We start from the raw sequence: 22,916 nt of genomic DNA, 5'->3' as shown, positions 1-22,916 counted from the left end.
CGTTGCTCAACTGGCTGCTGTCAGAGTGAAACTTTTCACGTTGCTTTGGATTTTATTATTATTATTGTTGCTATCTAAAGAAAAGTAGAAGTCATTGGTGGTATGTCTTCCATTTCTGTTCCTGCTGATTAACAAGGCTTATTCAGTCTTATAATGTCTCATACTGCACCTTTTTATTAGAGAGGTGGGAGTAGTTTGCATGTATGTGCGTCGGGGTGTATCTGAGCGTGGGGAAGCAGTGAGAAGATGTGTTCAGGACTGAAGTTTGCTGATCTGCGTCTAGTTGCCAGACAGACTCTGTGTATATGTTCCTGCAGGCATCTCTGTCATCTTAAAACATGTGCACGTGGAGATAAACAAAAGACAATTTTGTCTTGCTAGAGGAGTGTTCAGATTAGCAGAGGTAGGGATTAAGAATAAAATGATCCAGAACTGTGGCCCATTTTCCCTCTGGTGCAAAGCAGTGCTTCGTACTCTGGGCCACCGCGAGTGGCTTGTAGTGTTGAGTGTGACATGGGACATGAATCCCAGGGATCAAACCTTCTCCTGTCACCACGACACTTGTGTAATCAAGTGTGCCAGTTATGCTTCTGTTTTTGTTTCAGAGGCACAGCTTTCTTCATCACTTGGATTCTTCTTTCATTTCTGGTGATAAATCCCTCTAAATCCTAGTGGGGTCCCCAAAAGTGCCCAGACAAGGGCATCTCCAGCTCCTTGCTCTCACGCGCCTGCCTCTGAATGCATGGGAATAGCGTCAGAGGCGGAGGCTGTAGACATCCCTGTGCCTTTCTGTTGTTAGCAAGTCACCTAGGAATCCAGTACTGAATCTTAGAATATTACTTTTTGTTGTTTTATGAAATATTGGAGCCTAGTCGCCATGGGAACTGTCATCTAAATAGAAAGCTGAACTGGAATGGGATGCACCCAGTTTCCTGAGGTGAAGCTGTTGAGCTCGTGTCATCCAGAAAGTTCGGAGGTGGGTGATGGTAAATGGTTCTCCCTCCATATTGCGTGTGCACCATGGTCCAGGTTGTTTTATTCTTCTTTTGTGGTTTGAGAACATTGAAAAACACCAGGGAAGGCGTAGGCCTGTCCAAGAGCACAAAATCTTTTCATTGCTTTCCATCTCTGGAATAGGCAGAGGTTCAACTCTCTGGGACGTCTCTGCTCGGAAACATTTTTATTTCAAAGTGGAATCCATATTCTGGTCAGTGCATGCAATCAAGATGATAGCTAATAAAGGGGACTTAATTTTTTTTCTCTTCACATAATATCTCTTCAGCATCTTTCTATAATTTGTCTTTAGAGAATCACTGTAGTTATGCAGCCGTTTTTTCCGTGCCTTTCATTATTGTAATAGAAACAATCACTGGAAATTGCATGATGGTATCGGATTGTGCTACATTCCTTCCTCAGGTCATTTGACTGCAGCTTTTTTTCAATAGCCCCAAAGGAGAAAGGTACATTTCTGTAAACACCAGACGAGTTCTGGATGTGCCGTAGCCACCTGAGAGAAAACTCCATTGTAAAAGAGGCTTTTGGAATTGCTCACGTGGGATTTGCCATTAGGAAGAGAAAGGCTGGAGAAATTGCCTTCTGATTCGCCTGACAATTTGCTTCTCGTCCTCTGAAGAATTTTAGGAATGTCTCTGCTTCCTTTCGGAGGGCTTAAGGCTAGTGTGTGATTGCAAAGGCTAGAGAGGTGCTTTTCTTCCTGCCTGCCTTCTCTTTCACACACTGGCTTCAGCCTCTTTCTCGTTCTTTGCCTGAAGCTTGTTAACTCCTGAAATACCAGTGTACGCTGGGAAAGATGCTTTTAAAGTCAGTGTATTTGTTTTTTGTTTTCTAATAGCAAGGCTTGAATGATTTGAGGTCCTAGGACGTAGCTTGCTTCCTGCTGCGGTGGGCTGGACTGAGGAAGCACTGATTGGGATATGGTAAAACGCACGCTTGTCCTTCATCAGTACAAAACTGGTTACAAATTGCACGGGTGTTTTGTTTTTGCAGCGTACTTCTTAAATATTCTTACCCTTTGAGTTGAATTCACCACGGTGTCAGAGAATTGTTGGTCACTCGTGTGCTGAGAAATTCAGGGTTGACTAGTGGCTCAAACTGGCCTGTTTTACCATCTAGAATGTACAGAAATATGGGAATTTTGTCATAGTGCATTTCATATAAAATGAGAGTAGTCTTTGCCCAAAATGGCTTAATTACCCTTCAAAACAGACTGACGTTGAACCCATGACTCAGGGCTGCCTGTAGGGAGCCATGAGCTTTGCTGCAGCTCAGGGCAGCAGAGAAGCTTTGTGGTTAAAGCCAGAATTACTGGCCTGACTTGCTGTCTCTGTGAGAAGCCACCTCTAGGGTCACTGGGCCTAGGAGATCTCCGGTTGTGAGCCCGGGGAGTGTCTTCGATAGTATCTGAGTGCCCACATAAGCACTGCAGAGGAGAAAGGTGGGACTTGGTAGCATGGATGGGTTTAAAAAAAGGAGGGAAAGTTGTGCAGCGGGTGCCGGGGATCCAGTCGAGCCAAACCCAGGCTGATTTCTTGACTAACAGCAAAGACTTGGGTTGTACTTGATCCTGGCAAACCCTGAGGGACCACATGTGACTACTGGGAGACTAGTAACCTGAAAACCAGGCTTTTAGAAGAAAAGGAAGCATTGAGGTATTTGCTCTGCTTGCCGCCTATAACTCTGCAGATGAGCATGGGAAGTCACTGGAGTGTCCTGTTACTAATTTAAATGCTAATGAGCAACGCTTCTGTGAAAAGGCCCCCGATGGCCAAGTATGGCTTAAAGACTTTCCAAACTAGATAGGTTTTCAAGTGACCACAAACCTTATGGGGAGAAGCAGCACAAGGAGCAGTGTGGGTTGCAGGAACCTGAAAAGGTGAGAACAAGGCATAGGACTGAGCACAACCAGTTGAAATGGTAGCTGAGGCTCTTTGCATCTCATGGTTGTCTGTGTTTTCCCTGGGCTGCACTACAGAGACTGGCAACCATGAGCTCTGCTTCACCTTTGTGCATAACCTTTCTACCAGCAGACATCCCCACTGCAGGGCTATGGTGAAATGCACAGCATATCAGTTTACAACAGCAAGGGTTTAGTAGCAAAAGCCTTGTGCTCAACATAAACTGAAGCTGGGCAAGCATCCCCCATGTTATCCTTCAGCATTTCCTCCTGCATTAAGCCCTTTTTTCCCCTCTGAAGCAAAAGTTTGGTTCTCTAATGTGAATAAAGTGGAGGTCCCAGTTGAGGTCGGACAACAAATGTTCATTGTCTAATTGAAATCAAGGTTTCAATGTGTATACTAGAAAGGGGAAGATTTGGATTTTGTTTGTTTGTTTTTTTTTCCCCTCTATACCCTTCCCTGCCCTTCAACTGCTGTCAAGAAAAAGCTGAATACCTGTATAGTTGCAAATAGTAGAAAGGAGCTCTTAGAAACTTTTGGATTTTTGAATAGAAAGACTCTTCTAGTCATCGAAGAGTTACAAAACAATTTTTTTCCATGAGTTTCCCACTTGCTCATGTAATCTGCCGATAAAGAGAGTCATTTCTCTGATATATTTGGATTTTCACCTATGGTGGAGTTTAAAACAGTGTCTTGCACACTGTCCTGGCAGTTTAGAGAGATTGTGCTGTTTTATTTCCTTTCTTCTTCTGTCCTGCCACGAAAACTGCCCAGCTCTGAGCTTTGATTATTCTGGTGGAAGAGGGTGACAAGAAGACAAACAAACATCATTTAGTTCTTGGGGGCATGCTTTCCTGATGCCTGACCTTTTGGACTTCCAACATCATCTTGTCCATTTACATGCATTACAGTTTTTCCAATTACCAGTGAATTAAATTTGGAATTGTGGTATTTGGAAATGTCAAGCAGAATCAATAGAAAAGCACTTGGGGCCCAATCTTAGTAGACTCAGCACATTTTAAAGCATATGTGAAATGTCCCTGCTGATAAATCTCAGAGGACCACGTATAGATTATGAATTGTAGAGCTGCTGTTTGGGTACCAAAGCTTTCTGTGGCTTGCCAGGTACTCTCGTTCTCCATCGTTGTAGGTGCGTTAGACACATGGGTGTAGAGTGACAATGCCGGTCTCTTCCTGGAGAAGACCTTAGGAATAAGGAGCTCTGAAAGGGCATCGCTGCTGGTGGCAACAGCATGGGTGACGAGGGAGGGGATGGACCATGGTAGGTACATGCAGAAGGAAAGGGAAAGGTACTGGCAAGTTATTGCTATTGCTTAAATCTCTGTGCTCCTGTATCCTCACCCATTTGCCTATAAGAAAATTTCTTTCACAAGCTTGCATTGAAACCTCTTCAAAACTTCAGTTTGTGTACAGGATTTTTTTTTAAGTAGTATGAAAATACAAGATTTTGCTTCCTCTTCCCATGGTCTTTCGAGACCTCATGCTGGCTAGCAAGGAGAATGGGAGAGAAAAAATGATTGTTTTAAATGTCATTTCTGAATTTTCTGCATATTTTAGTTAGTGATTTATGGCATCTGATGAAAATCTGCCCTCTCTTTGATTTTTAGAAGTATAGTTGGAAATATCTTAAATCTTGTCATTAAACTCTAATATTTTCTTTCACTTATGTTGCAAAGTTTTGGAGGTTGAGGTAATCTTCTTGGTAGCTTATTTGCATAGTGCTTAGCGCAGGAGGGTCCTTTTTCACGCCGCAGAGCAGTAGTAGCTATTAAAAGCCATATAAATGTTCTACTTAATGCCATTATAAATATACGTTTAAAATTTGAGAGAAATACTAAATAACTTTTCCCCCTGCTCACTGTGATGTGCAAAAGCTGTTTTGGCCATAAAATATGCTTGTTTGAAAAATGGTGGTCTGTCGGGGGAACCCTCTACGGAAATGATTTATCAAGCAAGGCATCTCCTTGGTTTAGTGGTGCACAGCACTGACGAGGTGTCTCCTAATGAGCAACGTTAATGGGGGAATGGTTGGCATTTGCTTGTTACGCTTGTGGCGAAGGTCCTGCATGAGCCTGTATCCTCTAGGATGGCAATACGGTGATAAATAGCAGCTCCAGATCTTGTGAAGTCTAGACGTGCAGGCTGGAGTCCACCACGCTGCTTCACGCGTACTCCTCCACCCCACGTTGTACGAAGGCAGGAACTCGGTGGCGGTGCCTTTTTTTGATGTGTAGCTTCGTATTCGTTGAGGCTGCCTTGATTTTGTTTTTATCCCCTTGGGTGTAGTGGAGGAGTGTGTGTGTATCTGCATCTATAAGAATAAAATAAAAAATGGGGCCTTTTTTGTGTGTTATTACTAATCCAGTTTGAGCTCTGCTGTCCAAATTGCCTCGTTTGTGACCCAAAGTGCATTTAAACATGAACTGCAGAAGCTCCACGGCATTAAATGCTTTTGATTGATCTCCCTGATGGTTTTATTAAAGAACTAAAACCTTTTTTGGGGGGAGACAGATACAGTTAGCGCTGCGACGGGAGAAATCTAATTACATTTTGGCTTTGTCCTTAACTGAGACGATACAAAATAGGATTTTTCTAATGGCTAACTAAAATAATCTCTTCTTTAAATAAAATATAGAAATGGCTGGCTGAGTTCAAGCAAAAAATGCCCTGCTTCCAAAGATTGATTAACTACTGGCAACGTTTCGGTCCTGCTGCACGCTAGTCCAGCCCATGACCTGGCTAAACCTCCTTGGATCAGTCTGCCTAGACAAAGCAATGATTTACTAAACCTTTTCCTGAGTGATCCTACCCTTTGGGCCAAAAGATTAATGTGTGTGTGTGTGTGTGTGTGTGTGTGTGTGTGTGTGTGTGTGTGTGTGTGTGTACACGTACACACTTGCTATTTCGGTAAATCAAATACTATTGTCAACTTGCTCAGCTCTGTCTTCCAGAAACAGGCATCAGCTGGGTTTTATGGACTTTTAAGAAGCTGCGACTCTCCACATCCATCTCAGGTTCCTTGTTCTACCAACCCTATTCAACTTAAAATATCATGGAAATTATTCAGAAGAATTAAAACTTTATGGTGTCCTTTCCCTGAGTTGGTAGTAATGACTCTTAAAGCCAGCTCTGTGTGTTTGTCAAAACTGATTTCACTAGCAGTCTGGAGGCGGGGGTGGGGCGGGGGGAATTGTAGTAAAGATATAATTCTTTCGAATAATTTGCTTGTTATCTTTAACTGTCTTAAGCCCAAGTTTAAAAAGATATATATATTGGGGGGGGGGGGGGGGGATTGCTACACAGATGTCCGTGGAAGCTGTGAAGTCTGAGTCATGGTGTGAATATAGAAGCCCTGAGTTGTCATCCCTGGTGAGCAGGGAGGATGTATTTCTTAATATTAAGTTCCTTTTTTAATTTTAAAAGAAAATGACTTAAAGCCTCCTGTCCTTTTGAGACTGGTTGTCAATGGCATCATTATAGGTTACCATGGCGATATATGCTGAGATAATAGATTAACAGCCATTGATTGACTAGAAAACTTGAAGCTCTTTTATCAGGGGATATGCCAAATGTATTGACAGAAAACAAAATTCAAGGTAATCTCCTCCCTTGGCATTACACTGTTGGCATTCTCGGTGCTGTGATGGGCAGGTTTTACCTGATCTTACTGACCTGAAGAGCCCAAACATTTTGAACTAGTCTTGCCAGGTTTTTTAATTAGCTGGGGCAATGCCCTTCCCTCCCCTTGAGGATCTCCTCCACCCCCTTGAGGATCTCCTCCACCCCCTTGAGGATCTCCTCCACCCCCTTGAGGATCTCCTCCACCCCCTTGAGGATCTCCTCCACCCCCTTGAGGATCTCCAGCCAGCCAGCCACTCAAAGCTGGGTTTTTTTGTTAGGTCCATGTCTGGGCAATGTCCATTGGTATGGACATCGTCTGTCTTCCCAAGAGTCCCCAAAGGTGATGGGGTGGCCTGAAGTCCTGGTTTGCAAAACCTGCTTTGTAGAGTAGAGGTGGTTTGTCCCCAGTATGTCCCCCAGTAGGCCATGCCAAAACTTTGTGAAGGAGTGGTGGAAATAAGCACCGAATCTTTAAATCCTCATGTATGCAGTTATGTACTTAACCACAGATGTCATCACTAGGTTGATGCTTTGCCTAAAAGCATATTTAGACCTATTATTTAAGTACACCAGGAATGAAATCACTCCACTTGGGGAATAAGCAGTGGAGAAACACTTATAATTGTGGGCTCATTGTAGGCTCTGCCGAGCTCTAGCTGGGTGGTCTCTCTAGAGCAACATTTTCCAAACTTGCCCACTTACAAGTCTCACTCGGCTTCGATTTTATAATCCTAGCAACAACTACATGAATTTCATCAATTTTGCAATCTCACACATAGCTTTTGGGCTGCTGCCTGGGAGACAGAGGGCTGGGGGAGCTAAAAGGGCAGCAGCCCTCTTTCTACCCCGCTCTCGCCCTCCACCAGTGCCTCCCGGCACTGCTTTGGTCGCAGTCCCCCCACCAGACAGCTTCCCCCTAGCCAAAACGCCGCCATTCTGCTGAGCCCCCTCAGGCTTTCCCCTCTCCCGGCGGCTCCCTGATCCGATGCGGATGTTTCTTTAAAATAAATAAATAGCTAAAAGAAAACAAAAGCTCCAACAAAGGGCCTGACTTTCATCGTCCCACATGCGAGAATGCATACGCAGTTGCTTAATTGGTACATGCAATTACCCTCCAAATTAGAGGGCAATTACCCCAATTCAATGTACAATCTCTGTCATTTTGTATTATAAAATTATATGTACAAATAGCTATATAGGGACGTAGCTCAGTGTTTGCAAATAACTTCAGTTGCATACACAGTTTCATGTATAAAGCCCGGTGGTTTTGACAGTCAGGCAAACAGACTGTCTGGTAAATCACTCCGTGTTTAGGCAGACTATTTTGACACATCCCATCTTTCTGTATATGTTTTCGTTTTAGTTTTTTAAGAAAGGGGAACGGCAGCAATAAAGAGCTGAGATTTAAGGCTTCAGCCTTGGGGAAGATATTCCCTCTGTATCTAATTACGAGGGAAGAGTCCAGCAACTGGTAACACCTAGATCCAGAGTTGCTATGTTGGATCTTGCCTATAATTTAGCAGCCTGTGGGTAATGACACAGCCTCTGTGATCTGTCGGCAGCTCCAAATTAGGAGAGCAGAGTTTTAGTCTCGGATCAACAGCGAGGGCCCGTGCTTCAGCGGGCTGAAGTCTTGCAGTCCAGGAGGACCCTTTTTAATGAGCTCCCCCTGTGCCTTGCGGCTCCACGAACAGGAGAGGTCTTCCAGCACAGCGTGGGGTTTTGGCTTCTTTTCCCGTCCTTACGTGGCTCGGATGGGTGCCGAGGGTCTCGCTTGGCCAAAACCTTATGATCCTGCAGTCGTTTAAAGCAGAAAATTGACCTGATGATGGTTTTCTGGTGTTGAGTTCAAAACGTTGGTTTCCACCCCAGAAATGCCTGGTGGTGGGTAGTCTGTCTCCCCCTGCCTTCATAATTTCGGGGCGCTTGGAAGTTTTTGGGGCCTGGTGGTGTTTCATAGAAGGGTGCCTGTGTGTGCGGCTTTCGTGTGAGCAACCTGCTTGAAGAAGCCGCACGGTGATCCGTGAAGCGCTGGGCTGATGCAGTAGGATGCTGAAAACAAAGCACCTAGTGCAGACCTAACTCCTCCCTAAACTTTCAGACAGGGGTTCAGACTTTGTTCCTTAAACGATTATTTTTGGATCGTGATGTTAAAATGTTTGCAGTTTGTCCACAGTTGCCAAAAACGGCCTTTGCCTGGGAGCTGCCACGAGGCTCTTTTCCACGGGCAGAGTTGACTTTGGTACCGCGATGCAGCTCTGGAGTTGGGGGCTGCCGACCTCCTGCCCCGTGGCAGCTTGGCGCGCCCCACGTTTGCTTGCTCAGCTCTGCAAAGCACTGTGCGTGCAGCGAGGTGTTTCTGCCTGCAGGAACTTCTGCAGGCCATTGCCCAGGCACGGTTTAGACATCTCCCCCCTGCAAAATGCCCCCGTGCGTAGGTATGGAGGGGGACAGTGCATCCCCCTCCCGTGCTTTGTACCGCTTGCCCATGTCTACTCGGAGTTCCCGCTGGGTAGGAAATGGCATTTTCAAACTTTTGCTTTGTGGCTTATGGAGTAGTGTTAGGTGGGAGGAGGACCAGGGGTTCGAGGAATTAGGCCACGTTCCAACAGAGATCTTCAAGCACTTGTTTAACAAATGTTTTAGCTCTTGTTACACCCCAAGTCCTTTCGACTCCCTGCCAAAAGCCAAGTGGGTACTTCAGGGTTTTGCACTGGGGCTGTGGCCCTTTTACTAGCCATCCCGTGTGACCAGGGTGTCCTTAGCAGGCAACATCACCCAACAAACGAGACCTGGGAGCTGTGCTGGTTTGTGTGGCTGCGTGTTGTTTTGCCGTGCGTTGAGGGACACCATCCAAGTTCACACTAACCCTTGTGGTACAGATGCTCGGGCACGGGGAGAGGAAAGAGCTGGGAGACAGGAGAGAAACTGCCGTTTTCAGCATCAACGCCAGCTTGTACTGGCTTAAACTGGGCATGAAAGCATGGTCTGAGGGTCTCGCTCCTTAGCAGGAGAACTGAACCTACAGATGTGCTTCAGGTGTGCATGAGGAAGGAGCAAAGGGCGTTCGGCACCTGTTTTGGGGCAGTACTCTATGATTTTGCTTGCAGCTTGAAATCAGAACTGGGACAAGGTTGATCTACGGCATTTTGAAGCCCTTTACAGACTTTACATCGCTTGGACCCTTGGGGGAACCGGCACTTACGTACCCACCACTCCAGTGGGGGAGAGGAGACGGGGTGGGGGGAAGTAAATGCCTTAGGGAGATGGAGGAGCAGAGGGCAGATTTCCTCCTGGTCCTCACCACAGCCCCACCTTTCTCTCTCAGAGGGACTCTCTCCATTCAGGTCAGGGGTTTTTAACGCAGCGAATGCAGATGAGGTAGCGAGCTGCAAAGGTTGGTCTCTGCGTGATCCCTTACAGAGCAAGGCGCCAGTGTTTCTTGATGAGCTGAAGCAGCAGGTAAATTAACACCCGTTCCTGGAGCTGTGCCCCTTCCTGCTGAGACCATCCTGGGCACGAACCAAAGGGTTTTTTGCAGGCGGAGGCCCGTAGCAGGATTAGGATGCTTACCAAATGGCTTTTTAAGAAGATCTAAAAGCAGGTAGCAAGCAGGCAGGGTTTTTAAGTGTCTCCTTAAGGCAAGCATCCTTACAAGCTGTTTTAGGAAAAACTTGTATTCATCCATCTACAACTTTCTATATAGTTTTTACTGGACTCGTCTAAACTTTGAGAGCCGAAAAACTGTGAAGGGCCTTTCTCTTGGCACGTTTGCTGTTTGCAGAGTTAGGTTTGTGTGTTTGCAAGCAGATCTTATTCTTAATCTGAAACTTGTTCCAGAAAAGACAACTGTCTTGGGGGAAAGGAGCCTGGGCTCGGTACAGGATTTAGCAGACTCGAGTACACGCTGTTTGCTGGTCCCAGAGCCCATGCAACTCGTGCTTAGCATCTTTTTTAACACTCCCTTTTCAAAGCACAGTGGAAACATTAAACCTCGGAGCAGCTCCGTGCACTGCATTGCAATCTATGGGCATTGGCCCGCTGTGCAGGTGGAGGAAGCCGAGGCTACACAATATTGCCCGAGGTTACAGCCAGAGTTATCTGAGCCAGGATTAGATTTTGGGGCTGCTTCCCAGGCAAATGGTTCATTAAACCAGCTTGCTTTCTAGGAGATTCGGGTTGGGGAAGGGAGAGGAGATTTCCATCTAGTGCAGAAGCGGGATGAAGCTCTCTCTGGGTTTAAGGTGATGGAAATATTACAGAATGTATTTCAAGGAAAAGACCAGAAAGTGATACCGAGTGTTAGCTATCAGCCAGTACCCACGTTAAATACTGCAAGGAAACTAAGGTATTTACTCATTACTTTATAAAATAAAATGATATCACACTCCCTGCACACGAGGCAACGCACCTTCTGTTGCCTGCTGATTTAGCTGGTATTTAGCAAAAATGCTTAATCCGCTCTAACAAAGTATGGTGCAAGTATCAACAGAGCAAATATCAAGGCTTTAACAAGGAGAGTCAATATTGACACTGTTCTGTGTTGAGGGATATTGGTAGGTTGTTTTTATTATGGTAAGCAACTTGTCAGAGGAAAACTCCGATGGAGCTTTGCAAGTGCCGATAAAACCTGCAGGTGCTATTGAAATTGAGCCCTTGTTCATGTGTGCTTGGAATATAATTCCCCGTTTCAGAAGTCAGCTTTATGATTTTCTCTTCCCCCTCCCCCTTCAAATCTCTCCCACGATGCAGATGAAATAGTCTGCCAGAGGAAGAGTTATCGAAGAATTGAACGCTTCTTAAAAATGCAAAGAGCTCTTTCTGGTCTGATGGGTTTGCTCCGTACCATGGAAATTACCCATCGCCGATCGCAGGTGTCGGGTACCAGGAGCAGGCTGGGCAGCGCGGTGCCAGAAGCGGCGGTGTCTCCTGATGCTCTTGCAGTTAAACTCTTGCTCTGCACCAGGTCGCCGGCGCTCATCACTCACCACCTGTTGTTAGCAGAAGGTGGATTTCCTGCTATAGCCTAGGCTAAATTCAGTGCCTTAAATGCAGTTGCTAGCTCAAATGCAGTCTCTGAAGTGCTCTGTGTGCTTACGTGTGCTGCACAATTGGAGGCAAATCCTACCGCCAGAAACCGGTTTGGAGACTTAGCCACTTCAAGGAGTTGCAGGCTGTGGGAAGGGAGGTCAGGCTGGTGCTCAAGCTGGGATTTGGGCAAATGGAGTTCAGCTTCCCTCCCTGACATCCTTTGGACTTGGGTTTAGGCGTTTAATCTTTGTGCTCTGGCTCTTCATCTGTCAATTGGGAATAATACTTGCTTCTCCGGTTGGATATTGCGCGTATGCTTGCATCTTTGGTAGATAGGTGCTGAGGCATGGTAATCATGGGCCGTATTCGGGGCCTGGAGTTCATGCCTATTTCTGGGCTTGGTCTTTTCTCCTCTGTGAGCTACGTTGTGCTCAGTGCCGTGCAAAGACCACGCTGAATCACCTTTTAGAGACCTTTTAGAAGTGTCTGTTTTGCCATGCTGGCCAGGAATCACAGACCTGGTTGCATTTACATCGTCTAGTTGTGGCCCTGCCTTAATTTCAACATTAAAGGTTGCACTTACTTCAGAGAAGGCAGAGTCGTGAAAGCACTGCAAAATTTCCAGCAGCCAGATACTTAGCTCTGCATTTTTCAAAGGTCTAGCTATTCTGGGAGCACAGTGCTTTCATTTCACCATCCTGCAGGACCAATTCATGTTTTCTACACAATTGTCAACACATTTTATTAGGATACCTACGTTTTCCTTGATAGCAATCCATCAAAATAACGGCCAGGTCTGACCTTGCCTTAGGTCAGGTGATCCCGAAGCAAGGTGGCTGCAGGGCATCCCAGAATTTATGGTCGCTAGCTTTGTGGTACTATTTCTGGGGTATCCGCGTCTCTGTTGTGTGTTTGGTTCCCTTCCTCTTCCCATTGCCCTTTTTAAACTCATCTTCAAATGCACGAAACAGAATATTTCCAAATGAAAAGGGGATTTGGAAGGCTTAAGATGTAACAGCTCACCTGCAGACATGAGTTCCCTTACTTGACTCCTTTTTTGTTCTATATATCTATAATGGTATTTCAGTTCTGTGGGGTGTGATGGCTACGTGGAAATTGTTCCACCTTGCAGGCAGTGAGATCTCCTCAGTTCTTGGATGCAAGACTCTTAGCTGGGCTAAAGCCAGCTCAGGTCGAGGTTCCTTTGTGGTGCCAAGCGTCCATTTGTGGTGGCCAGAGTTGTTTGGAAGAGAACGCTTGTCCGGCCGGGGGCAAAGGGGAACAGACTTGCTTTCGGTGAAAGCCTCGCTTGTGTGGAGAGGCAGTGTGAGCCATGTGGACCACAAGTGAAAACATGGGATTTACCATAGGGCGACTTACCAAAACAGGCCTGAAATGGGATCTGAATGAGAAATTAGCTTTGGTGTGGCCCTCCACTGCAGGATGACTGTTACCTATTCTCAGTTATGCCCTACTCGCCTAAGAAACCATTTATTTTATATAGTATTTCCTCAGATGGTGGTGGTGAAGCAAACTGCACTTTAGGGAGGTAGACTTTTCCTAAGCATGGTTTCTGTGTTTAAAAAGATACTAGGTTGCCTTGACATCCTCCTATTAGTGTGCTGCGGTTGAAGCACTGGCTGGAGGAGACCTGGGAGACCTCAGTGTGGTTCCTGGCTTCACCACAAGCTCCAAGTGTGAACTCAGGCAAATGCGACCTTTCTGCTCCCCGTTTCACACCTGCACAAGGAGGATAACCCTCCAGACAGCGCTGAAGAAGTTCATATCTATCAGGTGGTTAGTTCTTAGAAAGACAGATGACATTAACATGTGCAAAAAACCAAGCCATGTGGAAATGCATCTCCTGGGATCTGTTTCTGATTTTGCTCGAACGTGTTTTGGATTTGCATTTTGCTTCAGGACCAGGACATGGGGAGGCAGAGACAAGGGAATGCATCTACTACAATGCCAACTGGGAGCTGGAAAAGACGAACCAGAGCGGCGTGGAGCGCTGCGAAGGGGAGAAGGACAAGCGGCTCCACTGCTACGCCTCTTGGAGGAACAATTCGGGCTCCATTGAGCTGGTGAAGAAAGGCTGCTGGTTAGATGACTTCAACTGTTATGACAGGTAATAGCCTAACTGGTTTCTCTGAATGCAAGCGTAAATTGTTCCTCTAAGTGCAAAGGCCCCTGATTTTGCATAGAGAAAAAGAAAGCAAGTCCAAGTCAATTGGCCCATTCATCCCCGTAATTACTTCTGTTGCTAATGTAGCTCTCAGAATTGTCACTTATCTGCCTTTACTTTCTAAATAGAAGCCGCAAAAGGCACTTTTAGTTTTTTGTTGTGAGGGTTTTTTTCCCCCCTTTGCAAAGCTTTGATAATTCTGGCATGCTTTGAAAAACGTGTCCTGTACCATCAAATGAAGAGCAATATGTTCTTCCAAGAGCATTTGGCGTTACAAAGGAAAACTTGGAATCATTTGGAGCTCTTTAGAAAAATACAGATATCTGGGGGTGTTTAGAGGTTGAGATATTCTGGCATTTGTGATGTTGCAAAAGTTTCACTGCTCTTTGGCTGAGTTAGGAGATCGGAGCAGGGAGAAGGAGTGGGGCAGCGAAAGCAAAAGCATGTTTGGGTGTTGCTGCCTATAGCTGGCTGAAAAGGAGACAGGTTTTGCAATATGAAGGCCCCAGCCTCATCAAATATCTGAGAAAATAAACTAGTCTTTTCTCTTTCCCCTTGATGTGATTCTGCAGAGGGGAAGAAAGCTACAGCTAAAGAAAATATCCCTCCTAAAAGGCAATGTTCAGTAGTTCTGGACTAGGTCAGTGTTTCTGCTAAAAACAAAACAAACTGTGAATAGGGAGAACATAAAATTCAAGGGTTTGTCTTGGTATTGTACCAAAGCAGGGTGATCTCACCTTTGTACAAGCACAGCACTGGTCCCAGCTGCACGTCTTCGCAGCTCTTTAATCTTTTGAGATTCCAACAGTTTTAGGACATCAGGTTTCTGCTACTTCAGAAAGATTGCTCCAGAACTGAGAAAGCCACCCCGAGTTAATGCGTCTCCAAACCGACTGAAACCACGGGGCTTAAGCTGGCACCAGATATGTCTGGGATCCCAAGGCAAGTTTTATCTCCTAGTCGTCGTACGCCGTCCTAGGTTTTGTCCTCGTTGTCTTAGATTGTGAGCGCTTCCACATCTTCCTTCTATTATTAGTCCTGGGGTTACTTTCCCACCACACCTATTCCCTTGCCAGTTGCGTAGTTAAGTTCTAAATATAGTTAAATTTTTCTTCTTTCTTGGTAAAGCCGTCCTTCTTGGCCCATTAGTCATCTTAATGCTGATCCTTGCGAGAACAGAAGGTCACTCTCGTTTCCTACTTCCAAGCAGAAGTGTTTACTGTAAACACATTTCTCCTTTTAGTGCCTGCTCTCGTGTACAGCGACACTTGTGTTATAACTGAGTGCCTCTGTGCAGTGATGTAGTGGTTCTTAATCTTTGTCATACCGCGTTGCTCTGTTACAATAGCGAAAAAGTTTTCAGGACCCCTCGCAAGCCTTTTTGCGGCACTGGGGTTGAGCATCCATTATCCTACAGCCTCATTCCTCCAAGGAGCAGTCGCAGGGCAAAACTAGCAGATCTTCTGAGGATTGACAAACAGTGCAAGTGCGGGAAGCAACGTTTGAAATAAAGGCTAGCTTTAATTAAATAAAGGCTGTTTAAACTGAGTCTCGAGTGTCCTCTTCGATCTGTCACGCAGGCATTATGGTCTGCTCGCGAGGCGGATGGCAAAAATGGCCTTAAAAGGTGGCGTTGCGATGAAGGGTGCTGCATCGGCGCCCCGGGGCGCAGCCTTGGGAGATGCCCCTGTAGCTCTCTGCCAAGGTGTCCCCGGCGTGAAGGACACGTCCCGTTCCTGCAGCTCCTGGCAGCTTGCAGCGCAGGCAGCGCTTAGCACGACATGCCAAGTGCTACGTCTTCATCGCTGGACGGTGGTGAATGCAGCAGTGCAACGGTTGGGATATTTAGGCTTATGGTTCCCTACTCTGTTCTTTATCTTCAGGGAACAAGAACGTGGCACGTGTACATTTAAGGCTATAGGAAAAAGTCACTGTTTAAAAACCGACTGCCTGCTCTGGGTTTATTTACGCAGCCCCGCTGGAGGGGTCGCGTTCGCGTTGCCGTAGAAAAATGTGTCGTTCTGTCCCACCGTATCATTTTTAATATTTGCTAAGTATAACATGTCATATGTACCTGGAGAGCTGCCCTGAGCGCACACCAACTCAGAGACAGGGATAATGAATTGCAGATGTGGAGCAGGCTGTTTTCACTCATTAAGCTGATTTCTTAACCAACAGATTTAGCGAAGGATGTGTTTTTACCAAAGACTCGGATACTGATGCTGTTAAATCCAAGCGGCTTGTTATCCGATTTCAAGAAAAAGCATCTGGAAACATTGCTTAACTTGTTGAAACATCTTTATTCATTTGGATAACTTAAATAACTGCTTTTTTCTTTGAAGTTAAAATAAAAAGACCAAAACCCCAAAAAACAAACCAAGTGCTTCCCAGCGGAGACCTTGCATGAGACATTTCAGTTAAAGCTGCTTTTCTTCCCCGAAAGGAATAAAGTACTGAAAACTACCATGCCTTATGATTTAAGAGAGTCTTTTCTAGCCTTCCCATAGCAGTATGTCAGTGATACCACAGAATGGGAGGCTTGGCATGGATTCATAAATGAGTAATAATGTCAAACACATATGATTGTTTTGCTACTTCCTCTGAGTGGTTGAAGGAAGGAAGTTATGCATATAATTGAGCTGGTCTTCAGGAAATAGTTTGATACAGTTCTGCACAGAGAAAAGCTCTGCAACCGTAATAACTAAAAGCAGAGGGTCACAGAGCAAAAAAATGGCAGGGAAGGGAAACAGATACTTAAGAAATAGGCTACTAGAGCACTGCGAAAATCACTGGCCATCTCTTTTGCAGTGGTCCGTAGGAAAGGGAGGACATGCGGAAAATGACTGGAGTTGGTCGGATACGTGGAAGTCTCCTAAAGCCTTGCAAAATGCAGAAGGAAACCTCGGTACTCAGGCGGCTGGATGACAGGCAAATAAGAAAAAATGGAGTTATGACTTGAATTTCTTAAAGGCTTAGTGCCTTTGTGCCAGTGTAAGCTTTCTAAAGGAGGAGAGCTGAGAATTAAACTTAAAAATAAATAAATAAATAAATAAAAACTGCAGTCACCCTCCTGCCTTCAGTAGTCAGAGGTGCTGCTGGTGTCCTGTGCCCTGCTGGTGCATTGAGGCAGGGATGCTCAAGCCTGTGAGAACAGTCTTGGTTCAGCCCTCTTCGTCTGTGCTTTACGGCACCATCTTTAATTGCACGCCCAAATATTCCTCTCCCCCGACAACGCACATGCGAGGTGCAAGAAAGACGGGACCAAGGTGTCTCTTTGTGGTTTCCCTGCTTCAGTCAGCCAGCGGTGTCTGCTGTTATTTAGTACTCACCACCTAACGCCTTCGATACATATGGAAGGATTTGTTTCCCTTACGGGCTTTTCAAGGGTTCTGGCTGTCCGCGGGGGCGTAGGAGTGCCGGCGGCGGACTGGGGGGCTCGCATTGGGCCCCCGCAAAATGAGCAGAACGGCAGCGTTAGCGGTGCCGCTAATTTTAAGCAACTTATTTGGTAGCGCTTAAGAGTGCCGCGGCTGTAAAAGGGATGCCTGGGGTTTTCCAGCTCAGCGTTCGCAAGACCAACCTTCTTTATTTTTTCCTTCCTTCTTCATTTTTACCTTTCCTTCCCCGGTGTCTGATTTGCAGGGGAAATGAGGACTGGCTCCTCGGCCGCTTCCCGTGCGCGACCCACCGGCTTTTCCCTGAGGACCCTCTGCGCCAGGTCGAGCAGAGTGGAGGTCCTGCGTGGAAAGCAAAATAGCGTGAAAACAAAACAGTGCGCTTTTAGCTGCGGAGGGGAGCTCATGGCTGTTGCCTGCCAAGCCCTGGACGATTTGCTTGCGCTTTCTGGGTTTAATTTCCTCTTTTGTCTATTCACAAACCCATACCAAAGCCTCGACTGCTGTAGCAGAGCCACCTTCTTGATTAGTCTCTTAAGAAAAGAGAGGAAAAAGTTGTTTTCTGTAAGTGGAGACTGCAGATGTGTGGTATGCAGGCAGCAGGGCAAGTAAATAGGAAAGCCAATTTGCAGGAGCTTGCTATTCACTGCAGAGACAATAGGAAAGAGTTTGCTGACTTTTGTATCCCTTTTCCCTTTGTTCCTCTGTTTGTCTCTTCCCCGTGCAGGCAGGAATGTGTAGCCACGGAAGAAAACCCGCAAGTGTTTTTCTGCTGCTGTGAGGGCAACTATTGCAATGAGAAATTCACCCATTTACCTGAAGTTACTGGTCCGGAAGGTGAGAGAGTCGCAGGGGGGTCCGTTCGTCTTCGCCTGGTCTGTGGTGACCTGGGGTTGGTGGGGGTTGAGCAAAAAAAATAGACCTGAGAGGATGCAAAGCATCGTTCAGGTTGCAAAGGCCACAAGTCATTTTGCTGGGCTAATTTAAGAACAGTTTTTAATGTTATTTCACTGCGTAGATAAAGTGTGTTGCACCAGCACCTCATATATTATTAGCAAGGGTTAGATTTTCTTTATGGTGAGGGTTTGCAGTGGGCTCTTCCGAAAAGAAACCTTGTGCAAGGGGGAAAAGGCAGTACAATTTATACAATGGGGATCAAGAATCAGTCTCTTAAGGGTACTTCCTTTTCTTCATTATATATCCTCCTATTTTTTCATAGGTCATAGGCTTCCGAATCCTTTGGGCAACCTGGCTTGCTGCAATTTGTTAGCTAACACACAGTGTTTTACTGGTCTAGGGATTAAAAGCAAATGGGTGCGCGTCTCAGCTTTCAGAGTCTGTGGATATACTTCAAGGGAAGAAAGTAATAGCATGTCCTTCTTTAAGGGCTAATAGAAAAATGATGCTGCTTTTTGCTGTAGGCTTGCCAAAGTATCGTTCAATAAAAATTATTAGAGCAGGTGTATCCTTTCCTTCGGATGGGTTCTTCTGCTATCAAACTGTATGCATTTACTGAGATGTTCCAACAGACCATTATCAGATTTTCCTGGACCTCCTTGTTAGGTTTTTAATTGTTTACATGTTTTTATTATCTCCTGTTATTAATGTACCCGTAGCAACCTGGTAGCAAATATTCTTTCTCTCACAGTTTTTTTGTTGCATTTGGCAAGTAGTGCTATTTTTTCCTTCCATGTCTCCAACATAGCAACATGGCTCCGTTTAGTATTCCCATTGTTTGTGTCTCAACTGCACTGATGTAATTTGGAACAAGAACTACTGTGGGAATAGGGTATTTGATTGTGACTCCTGCAGCATTTTACTAAAAACTGTCATCTTGTCAATCGCTGCGCACAGAAAAGCAGCGCGGGAAGGGATTTCGGCCTCGCTTAATGCCTTTGGAAGGGTTAAGGGGAGGAAGGTTTCTGCCCCTACATACCCCCGGCAGGAAATTCCCTCCGTTGCTCATGGCCAACGTTAATGAAGGTCACGTGGAGGATCAGCCTGCAAAGTGTGTTTTGGACTGTTCTCATTACATTAGTAATAGCAATATGGAGAAAAGTAATGGGTCCTTATTGAATGCCATTGGATGTCAGGAAAGTATGAGATGTGCCACTAAGCGTTATCTGCTTTGGAGAAGAAGAAAGGCCAGTGGTTGGTTGTATCCAGACGTGTAGCTGACAGCGCTGTTGCACGCCTAAAAGATCATTTCCCACGTTTAACCTGCTCTTTTCTTGCAGTCATATACGAGCCACCACCACCAACGCCCTCCCTGCTCAACATCCTGGTTTACTCTCTGCTTCCCATCGCTGTCCTGTCGATGGCCATTCTCTTGGCCTTCTGGATGTACCGTCACCGCAAGCCTCCCTACGGGCACGTGGACATCAATGAGGTGAGGGAGAAAGCTCTGCCTTCCCAAGGGTGGTGGGAAAAAAGAGCAGGGACTTCCCTATATTTGGTCTTTATGGAAGATACAAGGGCTGCTCAGTATGTGCTCAAACCCCATCTTGTTTTGCCATTTCCAGGGGATGATGAAATACTCCCCTCCATAGCTTTTCCTCTCTATCTTTTTGAGCCCTGTGCTACAGTCAGCCTCTGTGCTCATGTTAGCCTCTCCCATGAGGCTGTTCGTTTTAGCCCAAATTACAAGATTTTCCCGGGTTCCTGAGAGATAGTTCATATGGTCCTGTTTGGTGTCCACCCTGCCACCAACACTCTCAAGCCCAATGTCTGATTTTAACTAACTTTGCAGGGGAGTAGAATCTTAGAGATTACAAAATCTCTACCAGTTTTATGGGATGAGGGGAGATGTTTTCTGTTTTGCAATTCAGGTTTTATGAGACATCGGAGAATGCACGCAGGAGCCCACAGCCCAAAGCCATCGGAAACTGGTCTTTGCTTGTTCTGCTGCTCGGAGCCATTGGTTTTCTTCTGGAGGGGCGAGTGGCCACCTCTCCTTGCACCCAGCACGGCCCTGTACAAACCATACTCTGAACTTTCCAAATATGAAGTTAGATAGGGACAGAGCTCCAACACCAAATTTAATGCTGGGCTACATTGTTCTTTCATAGAAACAGAGAGTTTGGACAGATACTATCTTTATTATGCTGACAGACCTGTTTGCTGCTCATTGCTAGGATTATGTGAAGCACTCCTAAAGAAGTGCAAAGCAGTTGGAAGTTTTAGGTGTATTTTGCTGTTGGGTCATAAAGATTGAAAAGTTCCCACTCTTGGCAGGAGGTAGCCTTGAGGTAGATCTGTGTTTTACAGCCCAAAATAGCTCTTGCTCTGAAAACACAAGAGAATTCAGGTTTTGGCAGAGGATGACTTGTGTGCGCCAAACTACACCATGACACACAAAGTGACACTTGAAGGCGTAGATTGTTATATATGTTCTGTATTCTGTATATATGTTCTGTATTCCAGAAAGCAAAATAGGGAATTTCATGTCGCTCCTAATGTATAAGTTCTGCTGTGAAGACTAAATTGAAATCACTTGTATCAAACAAAATACCACTTCTTTACCTCCCCCGCCACACACACACAGAGTCCGACTTCAGCTTGCAATAGTGTCTCTTCCTCTCGTTTTGCAGGATCCTGGGCCACCACCCCCTTCTCCACTGGTTGGCCTTAAGCCTTTGCAGCTCTTGGAGATCAAAGCGAGGGGCCGTTTCGGCTGCGTCTGGAAAGCTCAGCTGATGAATGACTACGTAGCAGTGAAAATCTTTCCAATTCAGGTGAGAAGGGCTTGGTATTAGGTTCTCACTAGCAGGGTTTCCTCACCGATGTTGAGATGCTCTCAGAGTCTATGGAGGTGTATTAACACTGTAACAAAGATATATGTGGACTCTTCTGCTGAGGGGAAAAAGTTCAAGGACCCTCCCTCCCCTATATTTTTCTCTATGTTGTCTCATTAACAAATGCTTTCTGTAGTAGTTGTTGCAAGCAGGGCAAATTTTGAAACCAGCAGTCACATTTTGAAATCTGCAGGGTATTTTAACTTCTCTCCAAATGTCAGCATTGTTAAAAGTCCAGCGTGCGACTGCAATGCCCCAAGTGCACACAAAGGACCAAATCCCTGGCTTTGTGTGGCTTGCTTGGGTAAATTGTAAATCTGGACCTAAACCTAGCAAACAGTTTACAGCTTACAAAGGCAGAGTCCCGGCGCTGTGAAAGCTAATTGCATCGGAGCATTTCTGTGAGCTTGTATCTTCCACTCTGGGAAACCTTTGAACGTTTCTGTCTCTCTAGGAATTGCAAATGGAAGCAGGAAAGCAATCACAAATCCAGTGAATGAAGAAAGATTGAAATGTCTCCGCTATCTCCCTATTCATTAATTTTTCTCCTCATATTTGTTTTCTTGGCATTGCTAGAGGAGATTTGCACATCTTCTGTCCAAGCCAGCTGTGACCTACTAGTAAATATTCAATAGAATCTAGATTAGATTATACAGTTTTAACTATTACAGCTACAGTGCAGATCTGGATGCTGTATGCATGGGTTTTATCCTTGCATGCCTTAGGAAATCTTGAGAAATCTTATTTCTCAATGACGTTGGGTTTAGATCCCACCCCCACATGTTTTAGAAATATCTGAGGGTAATTTTGGACAGGGGAGACTGAGAACAGCAGCTTCCAGTCTTTCTCCAGCTTCTACCCTTTAGGAAAACAATCTGAGTTTAAAGGGATGTATCATGTCCTAACCCCTGAGAATGATATTAAGAGGAATGTGAGCAGCTCTGACGGAGCTGAAGGAGCTGTTTGCTTTAAAAGGAAGTGTGGTCTTTGATGGTGCCTTTCTCCCTGCTTTAGGATAAGCAATCTTGGCAGAGCGAGAGAGAGATTTTCAATACCCCTGGCATGAAGCATGAAAACCTTTTGCAGTTTATTGCAGCAGAGAAAAGAGGGACGAACCTAGAGACAGAACTGTGGCTGATCACAGCTTTCCACGACAAGGTAATGTGTCAGTGCCCATCCGTTTTGGTCTGGCCATGAAGCAGCAACGTTTGGTGTCTAATATTGTCCACAAAGCTACCCCAGCGTCTCTGTCTCAGCTCTCCTGGTGAGCCATCTCTCAGTGGAAGTGGAGAAGTGCTCCTGCTCCCCTTCGTCAAAGGCCCTTCCCTGAGCTTTTAAAGCTTTCCAGTAAGAAAGGTGGGACTTGGAGAGGGAGGCAGCAGAAGAGGCCGCCGTTCACATACGCAGGCAGTTGTTGTCCTGCAATGCGTGTAGGGCAGCTGGGGAAGCTGGGGGTCGCGGACCACCATAGTCCTTACTCAGCCCTCATAGATTGGCTCTGTGTTTACTTTTGAAGCTCAGGGCGTATCTCCATTTCATGGATTGCCTTAGTTATCAAACATGACTAACACTTGAAATAAAACAAACACGCACAAATCCAGGGTTGAGCCAGCAGTGCTATCCCTGTATTTAATCCAAGGTCTACTGAGTCAATCATTTCCACAGCCAGCTGATAAGATGTATGATCTTCTTGCGTGGAAGACTCTCCCCCTTTTTAGGTAGATAAATTGCTCTGGTTTGTGATGACTTTTGTCCCTTCCTTGCCTCCCTCCTATTCCCTGGCAGATCAGTAGACTTGAGACTTGTTTTGGAAGTCCAGATGCTCTCTGCACCGGGAAAGGGCTGAGGACTCAAGAACGCTTCTGGGATTTTTTTTTTCTTCTTTTTTACTTTTGCTAGCGATTCCTTTTTTCCCTCCCTGTCAAATCAAGGTTCACATTTCTCAAGCACTCAT

General features: G+C 45.6%; 1 protein-coding gene across 1 annotated transcript in view; it reads left to right on the top strand.

Moving 5' to 3' along the window:
• ACVR2B (activin A receptor type 2B) overlaps nucleotides 1–22,916 on the top strand; it is a 106,032-nt gene that overhangs the window by 63,197 nt on the left and 19,919 nt on the right. Inside the window, exons 3-7 of the mRNA XM_064505713.1 lie at nucleotides 13,509–13,716; nucleotides 17,896–18,005; nucleotides 19,406–19,557; nucleotides 20,759–20,902; nucleotides 21,977–22,120. Coding sequence (XP_064361783.1) covers nucleotides 13,509–13,716; nucleotides 17,896–18,005; nucleotides 19,406–19,557; nucleotides 20,759–20,902; nucleotides 21,977–22,120 — 758 coding nt within the window. The remainder of the gene's footprint in view (nucleotides 1–13,508; nucleotides 13,717–17,895; nucleotides 18,006–19,405; nucleotides 19,558–20,758; nucleotides 20,903–21,976; nucleotides 22,121–22,916) is intronic.

Source organism: Dromaius novaehollandiae, chromosome 2, assembly GCF_036370855.1.
Source record: "Dromaius novaehollandiae isolate bDroNov1 chromosome 2, bDroNov1.hap1, whole genome shotgun sequence".
NCBI classification, from domain to species: domain Eukaryota; kingdom Metazoa; phylum Chordata; class Aves; order Casuariiformes; family Dromaiidae; genus Dromaius; species Dromaius novaehollandiae.
This window is presented reverse-complemented; position numbering and strand designations above follow the sequence as displayed.